Source organism: Athene cunicularia, assembly GCF_003259725.1.
Source record: "Athene cunicularia isolate RWA chromosome 2 unlocalized genomic scaffold, athCun1 chr2_part1, whole genome shotgun sequence".
Classification (NCBI taxonomy): domain Eukaryota; kingdom Metazoa; phylum Chordata; class Aves; order Strigiformes; family Strigidae; genus Athene; species Athene cunicularia.
Window position 1 is genome coordinate 64,178,532 of NW_020799095.1, and position 21,424 is coordinate 64,199,955.

General features: G+C 42.2%; 1 protein-coding gene across 1 annotated transcript in view; it reads right to left on the reverse strand.

Annotated features, from left to right (window-relative positions):
- The window catches only part of LOC113476055 (heterochromatin-associated protein MENT-like), a 22,396-nt gene extending 10,096 nt beyond the window's left edge, over positions 1–12,300 (reverse strand). Inside the window, exons 1-8 of the mRNA XM_026841381.1 lie at positions 12,200–12,300; positions 10,384–10,560; positions 9,308–9,394; positions 7,652–7,789; positions 5,590–5,707; positions 4,873–5,015; positions 2,186–2,353; positions 916–1,316 (exon numbers count right to left, since the gene is read on the reverse strand). Of these exons, the coding sequence (XP_026697182.1) occupies positions 916–1,316; positions 2,186–2,353; positions 4,873–5,015; positions 5,590–5,707; positions 7,652–7,789; positions 9,308–9,394; positions 10,384–10,551 (1,223 nt within the window). The 5' untranslated portion in view covers positions 10,552–10,560; positions 12,200–12,300. The remainder of the gene's footprint in view (positions 1–915; positions 1,317–2,185; positions 2,354–4,872; positions 5,016–5,589; positions 5,708–7,651; positions 7,790–9,307; positions 9,395–10,383; positions 10,561–12,199) is intronic.
- Positions 12,301–21,424: the final 9,124 nt, after the last annotated feature.

Here is a 21,424-nt window from a genome sequence, read left to right on the forward strand (position 1 = left end):
CGGCCCCCCTCGGCCGCGCCCGCGCCGCGAACAGGGAGGCAACGGAGCCCCCGCCGACAAAATGGTTGCTGCCTAGCGCCGGGGAAAACGCTCAGTTAGCTTCCCCGCTTGGTGTCTCGCCTCGCCACAGCCTGTGATTTTCCACCTCTGCCTCCCTCTCGTGGTAGAGCTGACAGAAAACACCCCTAGTCCACGAGAGATTATTATTAATTATTCTTGAAGCAGGGGTTGTTTTGAACCAAAGCGATCTGTTGCTGGAGCCAGAGACCATGTAGGCTTGACCCTTCCTCACATACGTGAGGGTCTGCGTGAGGCAAACAGCCCTTATAGAGGTATATTTATTTATTTTATTTGAGGGAATCTGTGGAGTGGCATGTGAAGCTAATTTGAGGTTAAAGTGGGAGCTGATGAAAATTTACAGCTGGGATGCAGAAGGAGGGCAAAGGCATGGCTGGGGCCTGGGGTAAGGAGGGTCTGCCTCCCATCTGTAATGCAAGGACCTAATCGAGGGCTAAATAGGAGCTGGGTCTAACTGCAGGCTGGGAGTCAGTGCTAAAACCACATCTGGATCAGGGGCTCTAGTCATGAGGGTTGTGTTAGCGTAATTTTAGACACACTGCTGTGAGGGGAAGGGCTAGATATGCCATAGCTACTAGTGGTTAGGACAGAGCTGCCCTTGATGGCCTGGTCTGAATGACGACCAGGATTGCTCTGTGGATGCAAAGGCAGGGTGCACTTCTCTTAACACTGCCGTAGTTGTCCCTTGAGAGTAGGAGGGACGCACAGGAGGAACTGTGCCTCAGGCCCTGGGGTGTTTGGTCTGATGGAGAAAGGGTGCAGCAGGAGCTTCAGGTTTTGGTGTTTGCCTCTGTCCTGGCAAGCATCTCCTGCTCTGCAGGGCAAGGAATAACTGGCTAGGGTGAGCAGAGTCTGCCAAAGAAGAGGATGGTTTGTGATTTGTTGTGTCGGATGAAGAAGAGAAAGGGGTGGTCAGCTTTAAAAGTCATTGTTGGTGCTTTTGATCTCAGCACCAGGACAGCTGTAGCAGCTGCTGCCTCAGTGCCTTCTTCATTGACCTCCACAAAAGCTTTGTGAACAACTTTTGAGATGTAAAGATCCTTCTTCACAGACATCCCTGTGAAATCAGCCTGAACTGGGTCAAAAGCATTTTTTATCCCCATGCTGCTCAAAGTGGATTTAAGGTCGTAATTCTCTTCCAGTTTCAACTTGGGCAGGTACAGATCCACTTCAGCTTTCATCATATTGGCCGATTTGGTCCATTCAGCCAATTTTTCATAGGTCAGCTCTCTTTCCACCTACAATGAGTTGAGGGATAAAATAGTTGGAATGTGAGGCACAGAAACAAGACATGCACACACAGCAGTGTGGCTCATCAAGAACATGTAAAACAAAGCCCAGCTACCAGCAGTGGGTACAGCTGGAATGTGTGCCATATTCATGGGGCATGATCCTGCAAAGTGCCAAGTGACTACACTCACTAAGGTGGTGAGATATAGGCCTGAATCCACAGAGTAGGTTGTTCGGGGTTTTTTTATGTGGTGTGAAGAATATTGCTTTTTTCCAATGTGTGACTCATTATGATATTAATAGGCGCTTACTATGTGTGTATATGGTTAACTTTTCTCTTAGTAGTGGTTCATAAATGGGATGCATGGTACAAATAAAAAAATGTTTTCCCTGATCTGTTTAGGATCTGAAACTGATCCTGGCATGGTCCTGAGTGGCTGTTGATACCTTCTGGATCGGGATAGTCAGCACTTAGTTTGAGAAACCTCACCACAAAGTATCACGTGCAAATCTGGACTGCAAATGATATAAAAATTAATTAATACAGCCCTCAGGAGAAGATAACTCTAGGACATAGAGATTCAGACTTGGTCCTTGCTTTTCTTGTGCTATTCTGGCAATAGAAAAGAGGATAAAAATAGGCTAAGACAGTTGTGTGGACATTGTTTTTAGAGGTATCCCTAGAGTAAAATACCATGTTTGCAATGTTATCAGATGCCCTGAATCCTAAACTGAGAAACCATGGTGTTACAATTTTTGAAACAGAGTATGCACATGTCAGAACCTATTCTACCATGATTTTTAAGCTCATTTGTCCTCATTCTTTTCATCTGTTACTGTCTCATAGTGTACATTATGCAACGTAGGTCAGTTTTACCTGCTCCAGACCATTAGTGTTACCACTGATGTCATCTGGTAAGAGAACAAACATACTGAGTTCATTTTCCACATATGGCAGCTCAATGATTTTGAATTTCATGGTTGTTTCATGGAATATCAAAAATGCATCTCTCAGAAACATCATCTGTACTGGTTTAGTTTTGGTCTGTGAAAAAATTCAGACATAAGAAATAGTGTTACTTCATTCCTTAATATGGATTGAAAAGTTTACTTGCTTCATTGAGCTGAAAGAAAAAATTTGTAAACAAGTACAAAACTCAGATGCATTTGGATACTCAGTACCATTTTCTTTGGACAGTGTCACATACACCCCCTTTTTAAAGTCATTGGGATCTTTACAAAAAAATCAGCATAGACACATATCCTATCCACCTGCTGACTGAATGATATGTAATATATTTCTCATTTTAAAATAAAGGCATTAATGTTGATAATCAAGTAACTACTGTAAGTATTTCATGTTTCCTCCCACAGGTTACATTTTTGGAGGAAGGGCCTTGATTAAGAGGAAAAAATGTTGACTTTCTTCCCCTGGATGCCATCAGCTCCTTTGCCTATTTTATCCTTCCAAGCAATACTGATTGTCTCACTTTGCCTCTGAACCATATTTTCTGTGACCTGTGCTGGCTTTTCCTCTTCACCAAACTATAGAAGACCGGATTACCAAATGGAATTGGATTACCCCATAGCTTTCTGAACTCCTATGCTGTATTAAGCTCACAGAGCTTTTACTACTATATCCACTCTCTCCTTTTGCATTGTTTTATTTCAGTGCAAAAGTTTCTCTCTTTGCAGACTTTGCTGTCAGGTACCCTGTGAATTAAACCCTCTCTGTGCACCAATGTGTTGGGTTCACATGGCAGGATTTTGGTAGCAGGGAGCCTGCAGGGATGATTTGTATGAGGAGATATCAGAAGCTGCCTCCATGTCAGGCAGAGCCAGTTCCAGCCGGCTCCAAGACAGCTGGCCAATGATGTTAGTAGCATCTCTGTGATAACACATTGAATAAGGGGTAAAAACCTCTGTGCAACGGCAGCTGGGAGAGGGGAGTGAGAAAGTGTGAGAGAAACAACTCTGCAGGCACCAAGGTCAGTGAGGAGGGAAACGGAGGAGGTGCTCTAGGCACCGGAGCAGAGATTCCCCTGTAGCCTCTGGTGAAGGCCATGATGCGGTAGATACCCACCCTGCAGCCCGTGGAGGACACCGTGCTGGAACACGTGGATGTTCCCTGAAGGAAGCTGCAACCCATGGTGAGCCCACACTGCAGCAGGCTCCTGGCAGCACCTGTGACCCATGGAGAGGAGCCCACGCTGGAGCAGGTTTTCTGGCAGGACCTGTGACCCCGTAGGGGACCCATGCTGGAGCAGTCTGTTCCTGAAGGACTGCACCCTGTGGAAGGGACCCACTCTGGAGCAGTTCTTGAAGAACTGCAGCCCCTGGGAAGGACCCTCAGTGGACATGAAGGACTGTATCCTATGGGTGGGACCCCACACTGGAGCAGGGGAAGAGTGTGACAAGGAAGGAGTGTCAGAGACAACGTGTAATGAACTGACTGCAACTCCCATTCCCCATCCACCTACACTGCTTTGGGGAATAGGTGGAAGAGCTGGGAGTGAAGTTGAGACTGGGGAGGGGTGGGAGGAAGGTGTATATTTGGTCTTATTTTTCATTAATCTACTCTAATTGGCAATAAATTAATTTCCTAAGTTTGAGTCTGTTTTGCCCATGATGGTAATTACTAAATGATCTCCCTGTCCTTATCTTGACTGATGAGCTTTTTGCCCTGTTTTTCTGCCCCTGTCCTGTTGAGAAGGGGGAGTGACAGAGAGGCTTGGTGGGCACCTGGTTCCCAGCCAGGGTCAACCCACCACAACTATGTACCATGACAGATCCTAAAACCGCCCATGTAGCGTAGTAGGTTTGGGATATACAGTCACATCGACACAATTGCTTCACATTGCCTGGCATACAAAAGGTGTTTGACGTATAGATTACAAGTGCAAACAAGATACATGCTTCCACTGGCAAATAGTTTTGCTTGCCTTTGACACAGTCCAAAAATATGCATGCAGTCAGCTACTGTGAATCGTCAGTGCGTGATCATTTAAATACTGTTAGCTCAGTAACATGCCCTCAGTGTATACTGAACACATCATCCTCACACGCTCAGATAAAATAACAAATCCCCATGAAAATTCCCTCTGAGGTTTTATGCAACACCCAGGGTACGTGAGGAAAGAACAACCAGTTCCATTTCCTTGAACTCAGTGTATAGACTGTGTCTCAAAAGCAAAAAGAGACGTAGTGTGTAAGTACTGCTCTCAAAAGCAACTCCGTCCCTTTTGAAAATGGGACCTTGGTACTTAGGGCAATTTCCTCTTGTCCTTAAGCTATGTGGTATTAAGAACATGATGTTCAAGTGTTTTGATATCAAAGAGCTATTAAAGTGAAAATTCTCATGGATATGCATAAATAAGATAATACTGACTTACTTTCACAATTGCTGTCCTCACTGAGTTTATACCACGGATTTTATACCCTGTGCCTGGCTGTGAGTAGTGTTGCAGTGGCATATGGAATGCAGGTGAAATATTTAGAGGTTTCTAGCTGTTCAGTAATAGACATATTAACATATGACAATAGGCATATAGACAAGGAATTTACCTTGCTCAGTCTGAAGGGCATCTCAGAAGTATTTTTCTCCAGAAACTTCTTTTCCCAGTTTCCTTTGAAATAAATGGCATTTACTAAGACCAACATAGTGCGGGAATTGAGAGATCCTGCAGGCAGCAGATCCTGTATTTTCCCTTCAAAATCAGACAGATAGGACTATTATTCCAGTGTGACTGTGTAACTCTTCAACTTTAATTGTGCCTTCTCTGTGCCTACCTGTATAACAAAAGTGTTTGCATTTGGGAGGTTTTCTTACTGTACATTTTTCATGGTGTACATATGGTAAAAATGGCTTTTGAAGTATAAATCTGTTTTTAAAAAATATTGCCATTTTGCTGGTAAATGGCATTGGAAAGCGAGTAAAGTGGAGTAACTTGCGTGTTCTGTGGAGCTGCTTGCAAGTACCTGAAAAATGCCAAAGTAAAACCCTCACTAATCAGAGTGGAGCCACTCAGTATCTACCTGTGCCTCCCTCTGAACTGCAATAATTCAGAAGAGGCTACAGCATGAAAAATGAAGGGAAAGATCTTGTAAGGAGCAGCAGTTAGGTTTGGAGAGAGGCATTCTTCAGGCTGTTTAACTGCACTTTGCTCATCAATTCCCCTGAGTTTCCAGTTTTTATGGATCCTTGGCTGCAAGAGCAATAAATGTGGAAATACACATAATTTGAAAGTGGGACAAGAAAAAAGCCATCACAGTGGTACTTACTCTCAGTTTCATTTTCAACCCACAAATTGATGAGTGCTCTGGCTTGTTCTGCAGCTGTCTTAAAGTTTACAGCTTGTGGCTTTGCATTGTAATAGCTTGTAATGAGCTTTAAGAATTTCTGAAAGATAGAATTGTAAAATGTATGCTTATTTAGTTAACTGTGAGTTATAAAATGTTAGAAATAATTGCTTCAACAGATTATACAGTCTGGTAATACATAATTGAAGAAAATATAATTTGTGTGAAATGGGGTAACCTTTAAAATAAGACCTGATACATTCTGTGCTAAATATTAAGTAAGGAGCGATCAAACTTCAGTCTCAAGGAAACTGATACTTTTTGTTTGAAATCCAAAGTACAAATTTGTAATTTTTAAATATCCTATGAAGCAAACATTCTTCACAGTGTTTAAAAATTTCTTAAAATTACATTTTATATAATTTTAAATACTTTTTTCCTGCTGCAGGATATAGAGTTCAGTACAAAAGGAAATAGTCTCATATTAAGTTGAAACAAGGCTTTTAGTTTGTTTCAGAGGTGAGGAACCTGCTAAGAATTTGTGAGGACAATAGAGGATCGGGTATAAAGGGAATGTTCTGGTAGAATAAAGTCATGGCAGAAAAGCAGAATTAACATTTGCAATCTTGTCTGCAGTGAAACAGTTCATGGAGATTCCCAGCAGAAAATTTTCTAGATTCTCTGTAAAGCATAGGTACATGGGATTATGAAGAAAATGAGCAATAAGCACTCAGAAGGACAAATTACTAATTACTCAGGAGATCAAAATTCCAAAGAACAGTAATCTCATTTAAAACCACCTTCCAAGAAATTGTAAGATGATTAATACAACGTCAGCTTTTAAAAAAAGATTTCAAAGATACAGGTAATTACAAACTCATGAGTACATATGGGGTGTATAGGTAAACACGATGAATTGGAGGAGTGTCAACAGCATTTTGTAATAGGAAATCCTAAATCACAAATCTGTTGGAATTTTTTTGAAGGTGTTAGGAAGCACGTGAGTAAGAAGGTTGAGCCATTACAGTCTATTTGGATTACCAGAAGGCATATTATAAGACTTCTCACCAAAGGCTGAGCATCCATGGGGCTACACAGATAGATCTTGTTTGCTTAAACAGCTGGAAACCAAGAGTAGGAGGAAATAATGTTCGCAGTAGGGGGTTATTACTACTGGACTACCACAAGGATATGTGGGATCTGTGCTAAAATATTTATTCTATAAAATACAGATCTAAATATTTATACTAAAATATATATTTTTAAATATTTATAAACAATCCAGTGAAGAGTACACTACAAAGAGTGACTATTACTGTTCAGGAATGAAGTGTTGAAGCTATGATGGGACAGCTGCATGAAGAAAATCTGCCCACTAGCATCCAAAAAGGCAAATACAGTTTTAAGAGTTACAAAGAAAGGAGTAGGGAACAAAAGAGAGAATATGAGAATGCCACTGTATAAAGCTATGGTGTGCCCATTGAGTTCTCTGGGCAGCTCTGGTATCTCTAGTCTCAGAAGTGCTAGAGTATAGAAGATACAGAGACGGGGATGAGGATGACCAGAGATATGGAGAAGTGTCCTTTAGAGGAAAAAAAACCAAAAAAAACCCAAACATTAATGATGCCAACAATTATCAGGCTCAAGAAACATGGGCAAGTGAATCCACAGTGATTAGTTCAGTTGTGGAATTCCTGCTGCTGAGGGTTGTGATGGACTCCAAAGTCAAGTCTGCAAAATCATGAAATAATGCCTCATCAAGGTCTATTAAGTAGACATGCCCTCTGGTTCAGGAAGTCCCTGAGCTACGGATTGCTTGGTGACCAGAGCAAATTCTGGCAAAACATTACTACACAGCATGCCTTGTTCCCATACACTTCCTGAACTGTTGGCTGCTGTTGTAGACAAATCTTGTCTGTGGAAGGCTGGCCCCATACAGCTGTCCTCATGCTCTCACTTAAACCACAGTGCTATCACCTGGAAAGTCTTTGTTGTCAATCCCTCTTAACGTCAAAATATTCTTAAGTAAAAATGTTCAACTCACAGGCAGTAATGGGTAGGTCTTTTCCTCATACAGCCGGTTGGCACTCTTCAGCAAGTAGGTGCTGCTGGGTTTGTTGATAGCAGACAGGAGTGTTTTGAAGCCGGAGTGGATGTTTTCAGCTTGCTTGTGCCCAGGATCCTTAGAAAGAGACACAAATGAATATGCAATATTTGTTTTCTCTCTGAAGTGTTGCACCTGCTGTGGTTATTTAAAATGCCCAGGCTGTTTTAATTAAAAGGAATTTCAGGAGATGGAGCTCTTTTCTGTGTATGTTGCATGTTTGCAACACTATATATAACTGAACTAATTGTTTTCTGTCTGTAGGGCAATGATCTGTTTCTGCAGTGCTTGTGTAGGCCTTTGAGGACATCAGCTGAAGGTGCACCCAGGAAGTTGAATTTCCTCATTTCAGTGTGGCCAGGCCTAATTTTCAGTGTCACAAGGGTCCATCAAGGCAGCCTTGTGGCTTTTGAGGAGGTGCACTATTCTTACAGAAACTAATACCAGGGCATGGACTTACCAACTGATGCAATTTTCTCTGTTTTCATACGAATTTTGTTGTCGCTGTTTGGATTTTGGAGGGAGTTTGTCCTGGTAGGGGTTGATGGTTTTAGGGAGCATGAGGTTCCTTGCCAGCTGTTTCTTCACTAATGGAGGAATAAGCTGTTACCTGTCAGCTGCTACCTATCAGCTGCTCCCCTCCAGCTGCTTGGGTGCAGTCTCCTCCTCCATGGCATATACCATGCCCTGCATGTGAGACACTGAGAGTGTGCCACTGACTCATGGTGAGTTGTCCTAAGGCTGGGCAGGTGGCATTCCTTGCTCTGGTCTATTCTCACTCATGCTGAGACATTGGCTGCTAGGGAAGATACATGGGAAAGAATTTGGTAGCTGGAGGACTCAGGATAGGAGACATTGGATTTTACAAGGAGTTAGAAACAGACTGAATGGAGGGAAATGTCTGAAGGACCAGATTAGGCAGATTTTTTGCTACAACTTGGAAAGTCAGTGAGTTGCTAAAATGAATGTGGATGTAATGATTCATCTTGAAGATTAATCCCCCACCATCTAGGGAGAGAATGATATAACCTCCTTGCCACTTTTATTTCCAGTTTGTCTAATCTAGTTTCTTTGTGTTTTCTTTTAGCTTCTGTGCTAAATAAACATGGCTTGTTTGAGTTTACAAGCCTTTCACTGCTTAGGGAGTTTATTTGATGAAAAAGATCTGGGCAGTTCCTCCTGGTGGCAAGTCTCTGAGGAGCTGATGAACAAGAGTGAATCAGCACATGTTAGCTTAAAGGAGAATTTTGTTTGACTGATGTGTTCATGCATGAGAAAGATGGAAGGCAGTTTATTGGGTAAGACTGGGAGTCAGGTGGGAATTCAGGAGTTGTTTTTAACTACCAAGTAGCACATTATTAGGGCTAATAAAAATGCTGCTAATGTCTAAGTTCTGCGTTTGAAGGCCTGAGTTCAGGAGTTTTATGGTAACATCTGCTTGTTTGATTTTTCTCTTTCTATAGGTAGTTTTTACTGAAGTGAGACAGTAGATACAGATTGAAGACAAGCAAATGTTAGAAGACTAAAGCAGTAGTTGTGATGAACTATCCCTTTCTTTGAGATTTTTTTCTCTGAGTCTTTTCTTGAAATAAATACCATCTTTCTTTTCTTTGGTCTCCCCAGAGAAGGCCTTGTTGTCTCAGATGAATCTTCTTCTCCTGCAGTCTGGTTAAAATGAAGAACCTGTGATGATGATAAATGTTCAGAAAAGGGGCTTGTTTTTTGAAGATAAATATGTCCAAAGGTTGCGAAAGTACGTTAGTTTTCTACAGTAATTCACCAGTCATGCTCAATGAGAGTCTATTAAAGTTATTGAGGACCTTACTCTCGATTTAGTCTCTGTAATTGTACCATTCCTATATAAACACATTTACTGCTTAATAATAGATCAGTATTATGGTTCAAACATGAATTTATTTAGATAAATGGTCAGTTTATGTTTAGCTGCATGGAATTTATTTTCAGATCATGACCAAACACAACAAAGAGCACAGTGCACTTCTGAGTCTTACTGCTGGGACAGAAATGTAAAACTACATTTGATGTGTTTTAAGTAGATGCATATAACCTCAAAGAGTCCAAAGATTGCAAAGTTCTGCAAAAGTGGGCATAAGTGAAATCACATTTTCAGTACTAGTGTGTCTCTGTTGTTCATGAGAAGATGACCTTATTTATGGGCTAATTGTGTCACAAGCAAAGGTATTTGTGCTGCTCCTGTGCAGCCAAACAATACAATAAGAGAGCTTACTAACTTTGGTATGCAGTATGAGAAGGCAGATATACTGATTCCAGAACCAGCTGGGGTTTCCTTTTTCTAGCATATGTTAACTCCCTATGAATTTTATTAATAAAGTTGTCTCTTCGTTGCTATTTGAGCACTATATCAGGTGACTTACTCTGTTCAAAGTGCAATTAAAATGGAAGGTGGAGTTCTGAGAAAGACCAGCAGTATTCTCTAATGTCAATAACTTTCCTCTGGCAGAATGCTCTGGGAACTGTAAGTGTAAGCTAAATCTAGAGGTAACGCAGAGCAGGGAGATCTTGGAAATAAAGTGGAAAAACAGGGACCTGCAGGACTGCCGGCAGCATGAATGTTCCCCATAGACAGAAGAATAAGGCAATTTATGTGGGAACCATCTGTAAAGAGATATACTGCTAATTTCAGAGCTTACCTCAGCCATCTGGGTTGCAGTGTCACCTTTGGCACCCAGGTAGACCATGGCGAGAGCAGTTGCAATACTCCAAGGAGAAAAGAAAATGTTTTGGCCTTTGGAAGTTTCATTCAGCTTTTTGTAAAGGTCCAGAGTAAAGCTGTTGGTTGACACTGAGAGAGACTCCATTGATACAGCCTGAGATAAATGAGTGTCAGAGAGAGGTGATGACTACTTCTTCACTTCTTTTAAAATATACAAGGCTGCTAGTGGGAGATTGCCTGCAGCCTCTCAGATACGGTGTGAGGGTGTTCCTGTAATGAGTAAAATACTGCACAGAGACCAAATACAGTCAGCTAGTAGGTCTGTTTTTAAGACCTGCATTATTTCTCCCTTCTCCATCACTCCTCAATGTCCTCAGCTTTTTTTTATTCTTCAATAGATGAGCAAGATTTTAGCTGGAAATATTTTCACAGACCAAACTTATTTCAAAAACTCATTTATTTATGTCTCATAGAATTATTCTTCAGTTCTGAGGGGGTGAAACAGAATCATTAGTCATTGTGCTGCTTTAAGCTTTTTCCTATTTCTTTAAACTTCCTGTGCTATTATTTCCTGCTGAAAAATAATGGTGAATTCATGCTGCTTCTTCTGTGCTTTTACAAAACAAAATCAAAGCAAACACAAAAAAGAACCCCAGGATTAAACTGATTTTCCATATGTGGATCCAGAACAAACCTGTGCTTCCTATTAGCATATTTTAGATCAGTCTAATACCACTGACAAATATTAGGATAAATTCAGAAATTTACATTGTCTTCAGCAGTATAAGGACTACTAAAACATGTACTAAAGTCAGTGTAAGATGGTATCAGGTGAAAGGTTAAGCACTAGATCAACAACAGCACGTGGACATTTAAGTCTACCTTCACCTGCAATTTACATGCTTAAATCAAAAGCTCCAATCCTTAAAGCCAGATGCCATGCAGTGTTAGAGATACCCAGAGCCACTGGGATTCTTGAGTTATGATTTCAAAGCTTTTCAGGGCTCCACAACTGCTTCAAAGTCTTCTCAGGAGTGCTTCAGAGTAGGATGCCCTTCAGCCTAGCTCATACCTAAGCACTTTTAGAAACTACAAATCAGGTATCTTTTACTGCTGTGCCTGGAGATGCTGATACTCCCAGATCATATCTAGGGAACAGGGCTGAGCTGAACATTTTTGCCTGAAGAATTTCAAACCAACATCTCCATCTCCTGATCCCAAAGAGTACCTGAACTGAATCTGCATGCAGCAATCAATCATTTCTCAGGCTTGAGAGAGAGAACATGTGTGTGGTTCACTGGTCTACCAGCCATGTCAGTCATCTGGGAAGGAAAGTCTGGATGCCTGATCCTGTAGTTCTTTGATATTTATAAAGCAGAGGCTTGAACCAATACACCTCATGCTGAGAGTTCAAAACACTTGCCACAGAGTCGTGCTGGTTTGTATGTTCAGTTCCAGGATCAGTAGGAGTGCATTCTCTCCTGCAGCCTGTTCTCAGCCCTCTGATCCTAAATTGACTGGTACATGGTGATTAGGGCACCCTTCCTACAGGGGAGGAAACTTTCTGCCCTCCCAGACTGTAGGTTTTGCCCAGCCTGGGCTTGCATTCTGACCACTGTGCCTTGACACAGGGTTTTCCTAAGGGCTACACTTTTTTAAAAAAAATATGAGCACTCCTTTCCCCTGGGTGACTTTTATGCCATCATTAAACCACTCAGTTCCAAAGAATTTTATGTGCATTTTTAAGACTTATGAAATAAAGCTAGTTATTTTCAGATTAATATTTACACTACCTGAAATCCTGAGGGAGAGAAGGGTTAAGATCTGTCTTCAGTCAGGTTCTGTGGTGGTCTGTGAGGCAATGAACAGTTTTGGAAATGTAGAAATGTTTGCGCCTCCCTTTTCTTCTCTACATCCTCTTCTTGTATTAATGTGTGTGTTCCCTCATTTATTCCTACTTCTTCTCTCTATCACCTGCTTTCAGAACTTAGAGAGAGAGACACACCTCCTCAATTCAAGGCCACTGTTATTGGGTGTGTGTCCTGAAATGTGAAGGCCAGTGTGTCCTCCACAACCTTGGCATTTGGCCTGCAAAAATGTGAAAATAATTCAGCCACCCTGGGCTGGCAAGAGACATGTTGAAATAATTTTACAGCTTCCTTTTCTTTTTACTCTACAAACTGGGGAAATGAATAGAAATTAATCTCAAAGATATGGCTAAAAGGGAATACTGAAATAGGCTGTTAGTCTCACTCATCCTGTGATTAAGTTTGAGAGGGGAGGATTTGGATATCTGTGTCTCTCAAGTCACATAAAGCCCTTATTCTGTGATATTTTACATTTTTGCTCTTCTGTTTCAGAAATCAGATCACAAAGCTCAGAAGGTATTTACACATTCACCTAAAATAAGAGTGAACATTGTACTCATTTGAACTGATGGATGTTGTTCTAAAAGACTGCTGCTCCTAGCTGAGGAGGTGAGGGTGCTTTAGATACTTATAGGCCCTACACTGTGCTGAACTTATTATTCCTCTGTGATGGATTGAGGGAGTTTGGATCATCCACCAAAAGCTGAAAAACACCTTGGAAGCTCTGCTTGTAATGATTTATTTTACTGAAACTGGGTTTGTTTTTTTTTTTTTTGTATTTGAGAGCCAAACCAGCAGAATGTATAAAAATGGACATCAGCAAAGGTGTAATACAAAAGTTACCTGTACACAAACGTTTTACTTTAAACCAGTGTAATTAGCAGTTCTGCTGGTTTACTCTTCTCTTACCTGTGTGACTTAGATTAAACTGCATTGTTAAATTTCTTTTGCAATCATTACATGTCTTGTCTGCTACATTTATGGTTAGTTAGGAATGGCCTCTGCCCCCTAGTATGACATGTGCAGAGTAAACCAGTTACCAGCATGCAGTCAACCTATACAGAAAAAGCATCAGTATAAAGAGTACTAGTCCGTATTTTGAACTAGAATTACATTTTTTGTGCTTACATTCACTGCAAGTCTGACTGGTACATATGCCATACAAGATTCAAGAGTTATATGTGCCTCTCTTTTTTTCACACATTTTGTTTTTAAGTGCATGCAGGTTTTGTACCTGGAATATCCATCTTATTTTCTTGTTTCAGAATTGTATTAGGCACTATTATGTTTAGTTATATGCTTAAGAAATGTTTCTGCCATGTATCTGAAACTGCTGTTGTCTATTTTTTAGCTAAATGAACAAGAGAAGACAAAAACCCAAACAACAGTTAGGGGTACTACAAGCTACAAAGATTAGCCAAAAATACAGGAAAATTAAGAAATGGTACTCAAACTGTGTGGACACTCTTTGTGGTATATTCCAGCTGCTGCAAGATCCTGTTTAGTAAGGGAGAGTGGAGTTTCAAAGGGAAGCAAATTGGCCAAAGAAGAGGTGCTCTTGTTTTTGCTGAGCTGGATGGAAATAGTGAGAGGAAATAGTGAATTGCTGCAACCAGGGTGGTAGAAACAAGGGTTTCACAGCATCACAGTGCCTGACCTGTTGACCTCAAGTGGATTGACCTCTGACAAATGGTCATAAAAAGTCTTTTGATAAAACCAGTCATTTTCCTCTGGCATAATCATGAAGTCATTTTGACCTTTTTTGAAACCATCTTAAATCCTCATCTTGCTCAGCATGGATGCGAGGTTGTGTTTTTCTGTTTGTCAGACTCCCATAGCTGTACTCTGTAAGTGGTCCACTCTAAGTGAGCCATTTGGGCATTTCTTGCAGACCAGTTCTCTTTCAGTTAAGTTGAGTAAAAAGCAGCGCAATTTACAATTAGTGTTAGGTTAAGTCCAGGTTTTTACTCTGCCCAGAATCCCATTCAGCTGTGTCCCCCAGGAAAAACATGAGACCAAGTATCACATCTGTTGCAACAGAACTCGAAAGGATTGGACTATAAATAACATTTAAAAGGGATGTTTTTTTAAAAGGTATTTTTCTTGTGCCTGTCACTGATGACAAAATAAAACCTTTAAAAATATGAATGCATTTGCATTTCCATTCTAAAGCAGGGGTTTTTTACATGTCCTTATCTTGAATACTAATACTACACCAGCACTGTAAACTTTCTTGTCTTTATTATTGTGTGCTGTGTCTGCCATTTCTGCTTGTCATGAGGTCAGTCTACCACAGAGGTGCCAGGGATTATTTTATGAAGCTGAGATCTGCACTGGTAGGAAAAAAGCGCCCCATCTTTCATTGTAGGATAAACTGAAAACATGTTAATCTACTGTGTTTTCACAGGCATGAAATCACTAAGTGACAAGCAATCAATGCTCGCAACATGTATGTATCAAGGCTTATCTCAGCAGGTTCCTGTAGATACTTCTTTCTATAGTTTTCAAAGTCCTGGGACCTTTCAAGGAAGAGTTTGTGGGCCTGAAGTTAGAAATTTTGATGATACAGAACAAACTCAAGGCTTCTTGAAAGCAATTATTTGGAAATGCAGTCATGTAGCACCTATTGCTTGACTACTTTGCAGTATTTTAGAAAGATGATTAAATAGCATTTTCCCCAGCATGGAAGAATAAAATGTAACTGTCTTTCAAAAGCATCAGGCCACACTTTGTGGCAGACAGGAGAGAAAGGACAGTGCTTGGGAGAACCCTTGCTGAGGGGAGCATTGGAACACCATGACCTGTTCATGGTGTAGGAGCTTCTCTGCCCCAGATCTGTCTCCTCTTCCCCCATCCAGGGCTGTTGCTGGCCAGCCTGTCACCTCCAGGAGCCCCAAGGCCTTCTGGAACAACAGCAAGCAAGCATGCTGCACTGGAAATTCAAATTCCCAGGACTGTGTCCCTTGCTATATTGAAGTGTGGCATCCCAGCCTAACAGGGGAAAATAATTGTGAAACCATGGAAACTAAAAGACTTAAAATTTTTCTTAACTTCCAGCACTGGCAGATGCACCTTCCAGGTCTCAGGTGTGAGGCGTGGAAGTAACTGCAGGGGATGGGGCCCACATCTGTTGACCTGATTTGTTATCCATGTAGATTTGTTGTTTGCTAGAAGCACACATTCGGGGTGCTGTAGAGAGACTACTGAGGCTCATCTGTCCCTCCCCCTGCTGGTCTTCCATGTGGGCACAGAAGATATTGCCAGGGGTGACCTAGGAAGTACAAAGTGTGACTGCAGAGCTCTGGGGGAAGTGGTCAAGGGCATGGGGGTCTAGGTGGTGATCTCCTCAATCCTGCTGGTGAGGTGCACGGGCCTGAGGAGGACTTGACAGATTCTTTGGGTTAACAATTCATTGCACTGCTGTTGTTGGCAGCAGGTATTCAGTTTCTATGGCCATGGGATCTCTCTGAGGGTCACCAGCTTCTTGACAGAGAAGGGATCCACCTGACTGAACAGGAAGAAGTATCATTGTCAACAGGCTGGCCTACCTGCTAAGCAGAGCTTTAAACTAGAAATGGATGGAGGAAGAGAGTGATTCTTCCACAAAACAGGAGGTTTCAAATATGGTAGGCATGCCAAGGGCCTGGGATGATGGGAACAGGAGGGACATAACAATCAACAAAACAGCCACAGTGGAGCCACTTCCAACATAAGCATGTAAAGAATGAAGTGCCTACGGAAGAGCCTTAAGGGAAAACCTCTCAACCCTGTACAGGGGAATCAGCACACTTGGGTGCCTCTCTGAAATGCTATTACACTAATGCAGGCAGCATGGGCAACAAAGAGGAGCAGTTAGAAGTCTGTGTGTGGTTACAGGGCTGTTACCACACTGGGATCATAGAGATATTGTGGAATAGGTCACAGGACTGGAGTGCTGCAGTGGAGGGATACAGGCTTTTCAGGAAAGACAGTCTGGGAAGGCAAGAAGGAGTTGCCCTTTGTGTGAGAGAGCAGCTGGAAGTCACAGGGCTCTGCCTTGGCATAGGTCAGGAGTCATTTGAGAGCTTATGGATCAAGATAGTGGGCAGGCCAACAGAGATGCTGTTGTAGTAGGTATTTGCTATAGACTTCCTGATTAGGAAGTAGATGAGGCCTTCTTTAAGCAACTGAAAGAAGTCTGGTCTTTATGGGGGATGACCTTGATATCTGCTGTAAGAACAATACATTAAGGCTCAAGCAAACTAGGGGATCTCTAGAGTACATTGATGACTACTTCCTGGCACAAGTGATTGAGGAGCCAACAAGGAATGATGCTCTGCTGGACCTGATACTGAGAAAGAAGGAAAAACTGATCATGAATTTGAAAGTCGGAAGAAGCCTTGGCTGCAGTGACCATGAGATGATGAAGCTCAGGATCCTAAGAGGAAGGAACAGGGCGAAAGGCAGGACTTCAGCTCGATTTCAGGAGATCTTCAGAGTTCTGCTTGGAAGAATCCCATGGGATATGGTCCTGGAGAGAAGAGGAGTCCAGGAGAACTGTTTGATATTCAATAATCACTGCCTTCAAGCTCATGAATAGTCCGTTCTGACAAGTAGTGAATAAGTCCAGCAAATGTGACAGGAGGCCTGCATGGATGGACAAGGAGTTCCTAACTGAACTTGGACATAAAAAGGAGGTGTATAAGATGTGGAAGCAGGGGACCTGACCCAGAAGGACTGTGGTTAGGAAAGTCAGGGTCAACCTGGTATTGAACCTGGCAAGGGATGTGAAGGTCAGCAGGAGAAGAGATGACAAGTACAAGGTAAAAAGACTAGGGAAAATATGGGTCTGCTTCTGAATAGTGCAAGGGAAATGGTGACAGAACATGGAAAAGGTCAAGATACTCAGTGCCTTCTGTATCTCAGTATTTACTGGTAAGACCACCCTTTAGGAATACCTGAGACCAGAGCAAAAATTTTGGAAAGAGGAAGGCTTACTCTTGGCAGAGGAAGACCAGGTTCAGGAGCATGTAAAGAAATAGAATATACAGGAGTCCATGGGGCCTGATGACTTATACCCATATATGCTGAGGAAGCTGGCTGATATCATTGCAAGTCTCTTCTCAATTGTCTTTGAAAGGCCTTGGTGACTGGCAAAAGTCTCTGAAGACTGGAAGAGGGCAAATGTCAGAACTGACTTCAAAAGCCCGACCTCAGTCCCTGGGAAGATGATGGAGAAAATCCTCATGGAAACCATTTCCAAACACATGAGAGACAAGAAGTTGATCAAGAGCAGTCAGCATGGATTTATGAAAGGGGAAATCATGCTTTACCAACCTGATAGCCTTATACAGTGAGTTAACTAGCTTGATGGATGAGGGGAGAACAGTGAATGTTGTTTACCTTGACTTTAGTACAGCTTTTGATACTGTCTCCCATAACATCCTTATAGAAAAGGTGACAAAGTACGAGTGTAAAAAGTGAACCCAGCCAGGCCCAGAGGGTTGTGATCTGTTGGGATTCTAGAGGGCTTTCTGCTGGAGAATGGACATGTGAGCAATCCTGCGTGAGAACAAGACTGATAAGAGCCTCAGCCGAGCAAGAATGTGATAAGGATGTGACCCTGAATGAGGGGGGAGAAACTCAACGAGACAAACAGCCCCCGGAAGGGGTTGGGATGGAAGAGGAAGTTACACAAGGCAGGAAGCCTGGCAGGGCTGATGTGGCACTTTTTATCCAATCATAAGAAGGTTTAAAGCGCGGGCTAAGTTAACTGTCCAGTCTTGAGGACTTGTACTGCATGTTACTTATGTGTACGGGAGAACATTATAAAAGGGCTTTCTTAGTTGTAATAAACGGGCATTGCTTGATCACACTGGTCGTGTGCGTGCTCAGCTCTCCCGCAGTGATCAGTAGCACAAAGTCTAGTTGGAGTCAAGTCACTAGTGATATACCCCAGTGGTCAAAACTGGGACCGGTACTGTTTAGCATCTTCATTAATGAACAGGATGCTGCATCAGAGTGCACCCTCAACAATATTGCAAACAATAGAAGACAGGCAGGAGTGGCTGATATGCCAGAGTGTGTGCTGCCATTCAGAAGGACCTGGACACAGTGGAGAGTTGGGAGGAGAGGAGTCTTGTAAAGTTCAACAAGGGGAAATGCGAAGTTCTACATCTGGGGAGGAATAACCCTAGGTATCTGTACACACTGGGAACTGACTGTCTGGAAAGCAACTCTACAGAGAAGGACCTTGGGGTTCTGGTGGACAGCAAGCTGAGCATGAGCCAGCAGTTCATTCTTGCAGCAAAGAAGACCAAAAGCATGGTGAACTATATGAGGGTGAGTGTTGCCAGCAGTTGAGGGAGGTCCCTCTCTGCTCAGCCCTGATGAGACCACAGCTGGAGTGCTGTGTCCAGTTCTGGGCTCTTTAGTATAAGGAAGACACAGTTTTCCATATCTTCACTCTGAACAGGGCCACAAAGATGATTGAGGGGGTGGAGCGTCCTTCATATGAGGACAGGCTGAGGAGTTGGGATTTACAGGCTGGAGAAAAGAAAGCTCAGGGGAATATTATCTATGTACATAAATACCTTATGGGATGTAATGAGGAAGAAAGAACCAGACTCTTCTCAGTAGTGCCCACTGAGAGAACAAGAGGCAATGGACACAGATTAAAAACATAAAATTCAATCCAAACACAAGAAAACACTTCTTTACTATGAGGTTGTTCACACACTGTCATCAGTGGCCTGGAGAGGTTGTGTAGTGTCCATCAGTGGAAGCAGGTGTACAAAAACCCAGCTGTACACAGTCCCATGCAACCCGCACTAGCTGACCCTGCTTGTGCAGGGGGTTGGACCAGATGACCTCAAGTGGTTACTCCTAGCCTCAACGATTCTGTGATTCTGTAAGGGTTAACCTGACTTGAGAGCCAGACAGTGGTTACCATGAAAATAGTACAGGGAGACACAAATGAAGCAGCTTTGAATGTTGCTTGCAGTAGCTGAGCTCTAAAGAGTGTTTCCCCCTGGATGGGTTCCTTTTCTTCTCTTTCACCCTTTTCACCTGCATCCCAAGTCTTACACTGGAAGGTGTGCTCTTTGGCATCATCTCCCAAGTAAATCTGAGACTGGGAGTATCTTGGTACCAAACCCAGCCTGTTTGACCCTTTGCACTCTCACCAGCTGGCAGACACTGTGCTGTAGTTCCTCGGAGAGCTTCAGAGGTACCGCTTTGCAGAGCCCTGCAGTGTGGTATGAGTGAGGGGATGCACAAAAATTAGCATGAGAAGACCTTTTATTTGGTTTGGCATGGAACCCTTCCCACCTCTTTGGGTAACTTCTACTCTTACATGAAATGACTCTTCAAACTGGGTATACACAATTTAGGAGTTCCCAGTAATTACTTATTGTTGAATACACACAGCAGAGAGATAGGATTAACATGCTACAAGGCTAAGAATTAACATGCTTACCACCCTGATGAGTTTTTGCTGGCCAGGCTTCACTCAAGTGGAGGAGGGCTGGCCTTCATTGCCCCCTAGAAGAAGCTTAGACTCAAAGTTGCTAGTTGTCTTCCATTCTTCATTTTAAAAAAAAAAGAGATTTTGTACTCCTCATGCAAGTGTTTCTCCTCCTGAAGCCTTGCTATGCTGACTATTCCATCCTGACAATAACTTCTGTTTGTGTTTTTACTTTTCTTATTTTACATGGGCCTTCACTTGTGTGCTTTTCCACACCTCAACAACAAACTTCTCAGTAAAGCTGAGTCAACACCACACAACTAGGCTCACCAGCATAGGTTCTGGATGACAGATATCTGAACCCTGAGCTGAGGGTTACAGGCAAGGAAGGGCACTGATTTTAGAAGCAGCACTTTGTACAGGGAAGAAGATGCAGGTATACTTAGTTGGGTGGAGATATATTTCCAAATAGAATACCTTTTGTGGAGGTAGTGAGTTGTAATTACAGTACCTCCCTCCTGCATTCAAATCTTATTCCTTAGATAATGTTCTCTGACATGAGGTTACTGAGAACCACAATGGCTACAAAACTTTATGCTATTCCTCATGGCCACAGGAAAGCACAAGTTCTGCCCTCACAAGCCAACAAAGGGAACTGATGTTGCCAGTGCAGCATTACTTGTTCACTATTGCACATGGGCAAAAGGCATGTTTGGGAGCTGCTCTTCTGGGCTATAGGCTCTAGTCACACTTTCTATTTATAGTGTGTTGTGACAGAAAAAAAAAAAAGCCTTCTGAAATAAGTCCCAGGGTGGGGATGACAGTGCAATAAGCAGCAGTCAAAAATGGGAAACTGAATGCTTAAAAAGAAAAGTTCAAATGCTTTGACTCTGTGAGCAAAAACTTGCTCATCACAGAGTTTAATTTGATTTGGTATGTTTAGTAAATGCCTAGGATGACAGACTGAATGACAGTGGTTTTGGAGCTGTTTGGAGCCTAGTGGAAATAAGACACTTAATTGTGTCAACTTTGTCAATCGTGATGATGTGATGGTTGATTCGGAATGGCAAGAATGGAAATGTGCTCCAGCTGTGCACCTTACATGATGCTCTAAGAGAGCCACGTAAATCAGTGTCTTGAATAACACAAACACAACTTCAAATTAATTTATTGGATTAAATGCAGATTGCAGTAAATTTATGAGGCATCAGTCAAAATCTCACTGGTGTTTCTGTCGATACCATGACTATCTTGCCTGAGATGCACTCCTAAGTTACAAAATTCATCATAAATCATCACATAAATCATACATTGATCAATGATACAGGTAGTAAGGAAACTGTGCAGTTATTAGCCAGGAAACAGCTATAGTTATGTTAAAAAGAGGAAGCAGATTTGATTTCTGGAGGGTTTAGTTTGCATATCAGTAAGAGGTAGCAAGAAGCATGGTGCTTATAGTTTTCTTAGCATTCTTGCTGATTGGAACTCTTATCAACTGTAACCTACAGAGTTTAGCATAATGAGGAAAAAATGCAAAGTGATTAGACATCAGTGATTAAATGTTAAGGGCTGAACCATTTTCCCTCACCGCCTCATTTTTTCATGAAGCTAGAAGGTCAGGAGAGAATGAATGTAATGTGTCTGTATACAAATGGTAAGACAGGACAAGGTGAGGGGCATTTTGAGATTATTCTGGGTTTGTATTA